Below are 9,450 nucleotides of genomic sequence, written 5' to 3' on the forward strand. Positions count from 1 at the left end.
CAGCCTTCATCATTCCACACTCCAGTCAGCCTTCATCACTCCACTCAGCCTTCATCACTCCACACTCCACTCAGCCTTCATCTCTCCACTCAGCCTTCATCTCTCCACACTCCACTCAGCCTTCATCTCTCCACTCAGCCTTCATCTCTCCACACTCCACTCAGCCTTCATCGCTCCACTCAGCCTTCATCTCTCCACACTCCAGTCAGCCATCATCTCTCCACTCAGCCTTCATCACTCCTCTCAGCCTTCATCACTCCACTCAGCCTTCATCACTCCACACTCCAGTCAGCCTTCATCACTCCTCTCAGCCTTCATCACTCCACACTCCACTCAGCCTTCATCACTCCTCTCAGCCTTCATCACTCCTCTCAGCCTTCATCACTCCACTCAGCCTTCATCACTCCACACTCCACTCAGCCTTCATCACTCCTCTCAGCCTTCATCACTCCACTCAGCCTTCATCACTCCACACTCCAGTCAGCCTTCATCACTCCACTCAGCCTTCATCACTCCACACAGCCTTCATCACTCCACACTCCACTCAGCCTTCATCACTCCACACAGCCTTCATCACTCCTCTCAGCCTTCATCGCTCCACTCAGCCGTCATCTCTCCACTCAGCCTTCATCACTCCTCTCAGCCTTCATCACTCCACACTCCACACTCCACACTCCACTCAGCCGTCCACTCAGCCGTCATCACTCCTCTCAGCCTTCATCACTCCACACAGCCTTCATCACTCCACACTCCACTCAGCCTTCATCACTCCACACTCCACTCAGCCTTCATCACTCCACACTCCTCTCAGCCTTCATCACTCCACTCAGCCTTCATCACTCCACACAGCCAGGCTTTTCTTTCTAAGGAAACTTAGATCCTTTGACATTAGCCCAAGGCTGCTAGGCATTTTCTATCAGGGCATCCTGGCTAGTGTCCTTTTTTATGCTGTTCTGTGCTGGGGAGGCAGTATACCTATTGACGACAAGAACAGGATTAATAAAATAATCAAGAGGGCTGGCTCAGTGATTGGTTTTAACCCAGATAAGCTTGAGGTAATAGTGGAGAAGAGAACAAGGACCAAGTTGAAAACAGTCCTCCTCTATGATAACCACCCACTCCACAATATATTTAGGGATCTTAAAAGCTCCTTCAGTGAGCGGTTAGTGATGCCTCGGTGTTCTACTGAACGACTCAGACGCTCCTTTGTTCCTGCAGCAGTCAGATATTTTAACCACAAATAGCGGCTGTCTATTGTTGCTGTTGTTGTTGTTGTTGTTGTTTTTTAATCTTCTGGAGGTGAATATTTTCTTATATTTATTTGGTGGTATGGAAATGTTTGTATTGTTTGTTAAGTGGATGTTTGTGTTTTTATTGCATGGCAAAGCAGTTTCCCCTTGGGGATCAATAAAGTTTTCTAATCTAATCTAAAGCCTTCATCACTCCACTCAGCCTTCATCACTCCACTCAGCCTTCATCACTCCTCTCAGCCTTCATCACTCCACACTCCAGTCAGCCTTCATCACTCCACTCAGCCTTCATCACTCCACTCAGCCTTCATCACTCCACTCAGCCTTCATCACTCCTCTCAGCCGTCATCTCTCCACTCAGCCTTCATCACTCCTCTCAGCCTTCATCACTCCTCTCAGCCTTCATCACTCCTCTCAGCCTTCATCACTCCACTCAGCCTTCATCACTCTCCACTCAGCCTTCATCTCTCCACTCAGCCTTCATCACTCCTCTCAGCCTTCATCACTCCTCTCAGCCTTCATCTCTCCTCTCAGCCTTCATCACTCTCCACTCAGCCTTCATCTCTCCACTCAGCCTTCATCTCTCCTCTCAGCCTTCATCACTCCACTCAGCCTTCATCACTCCACTCAGCCTGCATCACTACACTCAGCCTTCATCGCTCCTCTCAGCCTTCATCACTACACTCAGCCTTCATCTCTACACTCAGCCTTCACTCAGCCTTCATCTCCCCACTCAGCCTTCATCTCTCCTCTCAGCCTTCATCTCTCCACTCAGCCTTCATCACTCCTCTCAGCCTTCATCGCTCCTCTCAGCCTTCATCTCTCCACTCAGCCTTCATCGCTCCTCTCAGCCTTCATCTCTCCACTCAGCCTTCATCGCTCCTCTCAGCCTTCATCGCTCCTCTCAGCCTTCATCTCTCCACTCAGCCTTCATCGCTCCTCTCAGCCTTCATCGCTCCACTCAGCCTTCATCGCTCCTCTCAGCCTTCATCGCTCCTCTCAGCCTTCATCGCTCCTCTCAGCCTTCATCGCTCCTCTCAGCCTTCATCGCTCCTCTCAGCTTTCATCACTACACTCAGTCTGCATTACTACACTCCATGTGTAGAGACGATTTTCTAACTCACTGCTCCTGTTTTTACTGTCACTTTATTGTGGTACTTTGACCTGAGTAATAAATTATATTGTTTTAATGTGAGAGCATGTTTATGAATGTCAATAAATGAACCTTGAACCTCATAACTGGAAACAGGTGACGTGTCAGAGCTGATGTGGCTCAGAGAACAACTTGGTAATCCAGAGTGAAACGTCTTGACTTTGGAGACGGTCGTAGAGGAGAAATGGCGAAGCGAAAAATTAATCTGGGTGAAGACAAACTGAGCTGTTCGATCTGTCTGGATCTTCTAAAGGAGCCGGTGACTATTCCCTGTGGACACAGCTACTGTATGAGCTGTATTAAAAACTGCTGGGGTGAAGATGATCAGAAGAAGACATGCAGCTGTCCTCAGTGCAGAAAGAGCTTCACACCGAGGCCAGCCCTGGTGAAAAACACCATGTTAGCAGACTTAGTGGAGGAAGTGAAGAAGGTAGGACTGAAAGCTGCTTCAGCTGATCCCTCCTACGCTGGACCAGGAGACGTGGCCTGTGACTACTGCACTGGGAGGAAGCTGAAAGCCGTCAAGTCCTGTCTGGTGTGTATGGCCTCTTACTGTGAGCAGCACCTTCAGCCTCACTACGACGTAGCTCCACTGAAGAAACACACGCTGGTCCAAGCCTCTTCTAAACTTCTGGAGAACATCTGCCCTCTCCATAATGAGGTGATAAAGATCTTCTGCCGCACCGATCGGCACTGTATCTGTTCTCTCTGCTCCATGGATGAACACAAAGGCCACGACACAGTCTCAGCTGTAGCAGAAAGGGCTGAGAAACAGAAGGAGCTCGGGCTGAGTCGTCAAAAGATCCAACAGAGAATCCAGGACAGAGAGAAAGATGTGAAGGTGCTTCAACAGGAGGCGGAGGCCATCAACCTCTCTGCTGATGAAGCTGTTAGTAACAGTGACAAGACCTTCACCCACTTGATCCAACTCATTGAGAAGAGAAGGTCTGAGGTGAAGCAGCAGATCAGATCTCAACAGGAAACTGAAGTGAGTCGAGTCAAAGAGCTGGAGGAGAAGCTGCAGCAGGAGATCACTGAGCTGAGGAGGAAAGACTCTGGTCTGGAGCAGCTGTCAATCACAGAGGACCACCTCCATTTCCTAAACAACTACCCCTCTCTGTCTCATCTGGGTGAACCAATGAAGTTACCCACCGTCACTCAACAATCTAAGACATATTTTAAGGAAGTGACAGCAGCAGTGTCAGAGGCCAGAGATAAACTGCAGGCTGTTCTCAGTGAGGAGGGGTCAAAGGTCTCATGGTCAGTGTCTCAAGTAGAAGTTTTACTGCTGCAGAGAGAACCTCAGACCAGAGCTGAGTTCTTGAGATTTTCAAAACAAATCATTTTGGATCCAAACACAGCAAACACACGTTTGTTACTGAGTGACAGGAACAGAAAAGTAACTTTGATGAGTGTGGACCAGTCATATCCAAGTCATCCAGACAGATTCACTGACAGGTGGCAGGTTCTGAGTACAGAGGGTCTGACAGGACGTTGTTACTGGGAGGTGGAGTGGAGTGGTAACATTGATATAGCAGCTGCCTACAAGAACATCCAGAGAACAGGGTCAGGGCTTGAATATGTATTTGGAAACAATGACAAATCCTGGTCATTACGATGCTACGGTGGTGGTTATACATTCATACATAACAGTAAAGGTACCTCCGTCTCAGGTCCTCAGTCCTCCAGAATAGGAGTGTACCTGGATCACAGGGCAGGTATTCTGTCTTTCTACAGCATCACTGAAACCATGACTCTGATCCACAGAGTCCAGACCTCCTTCACTCAGCCTCTACATCCTGGACTCTGGGTTTGGTCTCCTGTTGGAGCCACAGCTGAGTTGTGTGAGCTCCAGTAAACAGGAGTGTTTAGTGTGGTTCATCATGATGCTGCAGTCGACTGTGTGTGTAGGTTTGTCTGCACTGATCCAGTCTGAGCTGGAGGAGCTTCTCTGCTGCCATGTCTTTACTCCATTTGCTCCAAGAAGGACGAACTTCCTTCTCTGGAGGAAGGTCTGGTGAGTGAGACTAGCAATGATACACACAGTAATGGGTTTTTCTTGGGTTTTTTCTCGTTTTGTTTGTTTCAACAACACAATACTAATGTTTTTATTTTCTACTTCTGGATTAGATTATTTTGTTTGATGAAACTTTATCGTTACTTGCATTTAACATGTGGATTATATTATTGATGTGGAAAATATCAGCATGTGCAAAGTGTCTATCAAAGATTATTGATCATATTAATCCTCTGCCAGATGTTTGTGTCACTATGAATATAACCTGGATGATTTAATGTTTACTCTGTAGTTGTATGGACCACAGACTGTTCTGCTGTTGTAATCATGTTATCTAAATCACTTTACTCTTATTTATGGAGAAATATATATATATTTAAAAAAAAAACTATAATAATCCAAAGATTATCCATGTTGTCAATGAAAAAATATAAAATATAAGATTGTAAAATTTAAAATTATGATCTTTTAGGGAACAGGTGTAAAAACTTACTGTACAACATTATACAAATAAATAAATCATTTAACAGGTTCATGTGGATTATATTATGGATGTGGAACATATCAGCATGTGCAACGTGTCTATTAAAGTTTATTGATCATATTAATCATCTGCCAGATGTTTGTGTCACTACACTACACTACACTACACAACGCTACACCTCAGGGACAATGTACAACATAACATTAGTAGGTGAGTAAAATAATTACATTTGACTAAAACATGTACATTTGGTTTAGAAAAATTCCTAATAAACAACAAGAAAATTTATGTTTTGCGTTTGGTTCTCTTACCGTGCCTAAAATAAACCGAACCGAGACGTCAAAACCGAGGTACGTATCGAACTGTGATTTTTGTGTATCGTTACACCCCTAGTATTTTCTCAAACTTACAACCAATCAGGATTCGTCATAGTGCGTGGGGATGTTGAGGTGAGGCTGTGACCTCCATGTGACCCTGAACTCACCAGGTGTGATGAACTAATCACACTGATGGTTTTGGTATCTGCAGGAGTTCAGACAAACAAGAACAGCAGCATGTAGAAAGTGCATGAATGTGCATTAATGTGAGTTTGAATAAATGCTCCATCAATCTGTAGACTCGTCTGATTAAACAGCAGGATGATTCAACACCGTCAGTCATTCATCCTCCGTCTGCTGCAGGTGCACTAATCAAACTGATGAGAAAAGTAAAGTCCTGCCTGAGTGTATGAAGCAGTGTAGTTAGACATATAGTATATATATAAAGCAGATGTTTGTTCTGCTCCTCTGTAATGAACATGTGAGGACATTAAATCAACACAACCACAACTATAAGACACAGGAGGAGGTCTGAATCTCAGTGAGTTAAACAAGAACAACCAAGAAATCCCATAATGAGTCTCCGTAGCGTAGCTCTGAGCAGCTCACGGCTCTGCTCCGCCGTTCTAAAAATAGCTTGCACCGACAATTAAAGGTAACAAACCTACTGCTATGACTATAGGGATTATGGCAATGGGCTAATTTGCCAAAATGTTGAACTATCCCTTTAAGCCTATTCTCACTAACCCACTTCCTCTTGCAACAGCTTATTCACTGACACAGCATTTTCTCCTGAGACATTCTAGTGTCGTCTGCATCGATTTCCATGGATGCTCGGAGGTGAATCATTAACATAAATGGAAAACAGTAATGGGCCGAGGCAGAGAGACTCTGGAGCTGCTTCATTAAAGGGATAGTCCAACATTTTGTCAAATTGGCCCATTGCCATAATCCCTATAGTCATGGGGTTCGTTACCTTTAATTGTCGGTGCAAGCTATTTTTAGAACGGCGGAGCAGAGCCGTGAGCTGCTCAGAGCTACGCTACGGAGGCTCATGGGATTTCTTGGTTTCCCTCATCAAACTCATCAAATACACAATCCAACAACTCCACAACGCTCTGGTGGACAAGTTGTGAGCTGCACATTCACCACGCTATGAGGTAATAACACAACGTTACCACACAGAGTTGTTTTAGAGGGAAATTCATGCAAAACCGCTGATGCACGTTGCCTTCAGGGACAGTTTTTCATCATCAGTCTCTGTATTTCCCTCTAAAACAACTCTGTGTGGTAACGTTGTGTTATTATCTCATAGCGTGGTGAATGTGCAGCTCACAACTTGTCCACCAGAGCGTTGTGGAGTTGTTGGATTGTGTATTTGATGAGCTTGATGAGGGAAACATGCTGCAGAGTTCCTCTTTAATGTACAGAAGTCACAGTTTTGGATGTGTGGGCAGAGAGCTGTGACCTCAGAGTCCTTGCTGCTGCTGGTGCTACCACAGCATCCAGCTGCAGGGAGGGTTAGGGTTTAATGCTGCTGCTGCTGCTGCTGCTGCTGCTGCTGCTGCTGCTGCTGCTGCTGCTGCTGCTGCTGCTCCATGGAAACAGAGAGAGAGCGCTCTGGTCATCGTGCTGCCTCATGTGTGCATGTGGAAATAATCACACATCACATCACCTTGGTTGCATGAGTCGTGGTCTGGGCGGCGGCTCTGAACAGCCCTGCAGCGAGGAGCAGAGAGGAGCGGCGAGGAGCGGAGAGGAGCGGCGAGGAGCAGAGAGGAGCAGAGAGGAGCAGAGAGGAGCAGAGAGGAGCAGCGAGGAGCGGCGAGGAGCAGAGAGGAGCAGAGAGGAGCAGAGAGGAGCAGAGAGGAGCAGAGAGGAGCGGCGAGGAGCAGAGAGGAGCAGAGAGGAGAGGAGCAGAGAGGAGCGGCGAGGAGCAGAGAGGAGCGGCGAGGAGCAGAGAGGAGCAGAGAGGAGCAGAGAGGAGCAGAGAGGAGCAGAGAGGAGCAGTGAGGAGCAGAGAGGAGCAGCGCTGGCTGCAGAGAGGAGCAGCGAGGAGCAGAGAGGAGCGGCGAGGAACAGAGAGGAGCGGCGAGGAGTGGCGAGGAACAGAGAGGAGCTGCGAGGAACAGAGAGGAGCAGCGAGGAGCGGCGAGGAACAGAGAGGAGCGGCGAGGAACAGAGAGGAGCAGAGAGGAGCGGCGAGGAACAGAGAGGAGCGGCGAGGAACGGAGACGAGCGGAGAGGAGCAGAGAGGAGCAGCGCTGGCTGCAGAGAGGAGCAGCGAGGAGCAGAGAGGAGCGGCGAGGAGCAGAGAGGAGCGGCGAGGAACAGAGAGGAGCGGCGAGGAACAGAGAGGAGCGGCGAGGAACAGAGAGGAGCAGAGAGGAGCGGCGAGGAACAGAGAGGAGCGGCGAGGAGCGGCGAGGAGCGGCGAGGAGCGGCGAGGAACGGCGAGGAGCGGCGAGGAGCTGAGAGGAGCGGAGAGGAGCAGAGAGGAGCGGCGAGGAACAGAGAGGAGCGGCGAGGAACGGAGAGGAGCAGAGAGGAGCGGAGAGGAGCAGAGAGGAGCAGAGAGGAGCAGCGCTGGCTGCAGAGAGGAGCAGAGAGGAGCAGCGAGGAGCAGAGAGGAGCGGCGAGGAACAGAGAGGAGCGGCGAGGAACAGAGAGGAGCGGCGAGGAGCGGCGAGGAACAGAGAGGAGCGGCGAGGAGCGGCGAGGAGCGGCGAGGAGCGGCGAGGAGCGGAGAGGAGCGGCGAGGAACGGAGAGGAGCGGCGAGGAACGGAGAGGAGCCGAGAGGAGCAGAGAGGAGCAGAGAGGAGCAGCGCTGGCTGCAGAGAGGAGCAGCGAGGAGCAGAGAGGAGCGGCGAGGAACAGAGAGGAGCAGCGAGGAGCGGCGAGGAGCAGAGAGGAGCGGCGAGGAGCGGAGAGGAGCGGCGAGGAGCGGAGAGGAGCGGAGAGGAGCAGAGAGGAGCGGAGAGGAGCGGCGAGGAGCGGAGAGGAGCGGAGAGGAGCAGAGAGGAGCGGAGAGGAGTGGCGTGGAGCGGAGAGGAGCGGAGAGGAGCAGACAGGAGCAGCGAGGAGCGGCGAGGAGCGGCGAGGAGCGGCGAGGAGCGGCGAGGAACGGCGAGGAGCGGCGAGGAGCGGCGAGGAGCGGCGAGGAGCGGCGAGGAACAGAGAGGAGCGGCGAGGAGCGGCGAGGAACAGAGAGGAGCGGCGAGGAGCGGTTAGGGAACTGAGATACACACAATTAGAGTAGTTACTGAGGAACTAATGATTAACTAACTATTAGTTAATGGTCAGTTCTTCAGGAATCCCTGATCAAATTTCAGAGGAGGAGTTACTGAGGAACTAATGAGGAACTATTAATGGTCAGTTCTTCATTAACTCATGGTCAAATTTCATAGAAAGTTAATCACAACTTGATGATTAGTGAACTAGTTACTTCATCAGTACAGAATCATTACTCAATAACATGTCCGGTAGTTAACCTTTATGACCTAAAGTGACACATAATGAGTGGTTTTTCATTTCTTCATCTTCATCTTTACATTAGTAGTTCCTTAAAAAAATCACAGACAGCAGGATTCTTGAGAAGATTTTATTCATTAATTTCAGACCACATACACATCAATATGACCATCCATGTTGCCTTTGAAATAAATATGATAGTTTGTCACATGTTTGGTAGGCTAAATGAATGTATCATGGGGCTGTGTAGTACTGTATACTGATCACACCGTGGTTCACAGTAAAGTTGTTTGAGGTGCACAAACTTTAGAGTCGTTATTTACTATGAAACAAATTTGGAATGAATGAGGAACTCACTATTAGTTAATGGTGAGTTCTTCAGTAACTCCTAATCAAATTACTGAGGAACTAACTATTACTTAATCATTAGTTACCCTTTTTGTGTACCTTAAGGTAAAGTGAGACATCGAAATGAGTAGGTAATGAGTACTGAATCATTACTGAATCATTAGTTACCCTTTTTGTGTACCTTATAGTAAAGTGAGACATCAAAATGAGTAGGTAATGAGTACTGAATCATTACTGAATCATTAGTTACCCTTTTTGTGCACCTGTAACAAAAACTGTCCCTGAAGGCAACGTGCATCAGCGGTTTTACATGAATTTCCCTCTAAAACAACTCTGTGTGGTAACGTTGTGTTATTATCTCATAGCGTGGTGAATGTGCAGCTCACAACTTGTCCACCAGAGCGTTGTG

General features: G+C 48.3%; 1 protein-coding gene across 1 annotated transcript; it reads left to right on the plus strand.

Moving 5' to 3' along the window:
• The first annotated feature begins 2,587 nt into the window (after positions 1-2,587).
• Positions 2,588-4,328, plus strand: LOC146973978 (tripartite motif-containing protein 16-like). Its single transcript, XM_085796759.1, has one exon. It carries the CDS (start codon positions 2,588-2,590, stop codon positions 4,259-4,261), a length of 1,674 nt encoding a protein of 557 aa, XP_085652885.1. The 3' UTR covers positions 4,262-4,328.
• The last annotated feature ends 5,122 nt before the right edge of the window (positions 4,329-9,450 follow it).

Source organism: Trachurus japonicus, chromosome 14 (assembly GCF_045865225.1).
Source record: "Trachurus japonicus isolate A0001 chromosome 14, Traja_1.0".
Classification (NCBI taxonomy): Eukaryota; Metazoa; Chordata; class Actinopteri; order Carangiformes; family Carangidae; genus Trachurus; species Trachurus japonicus.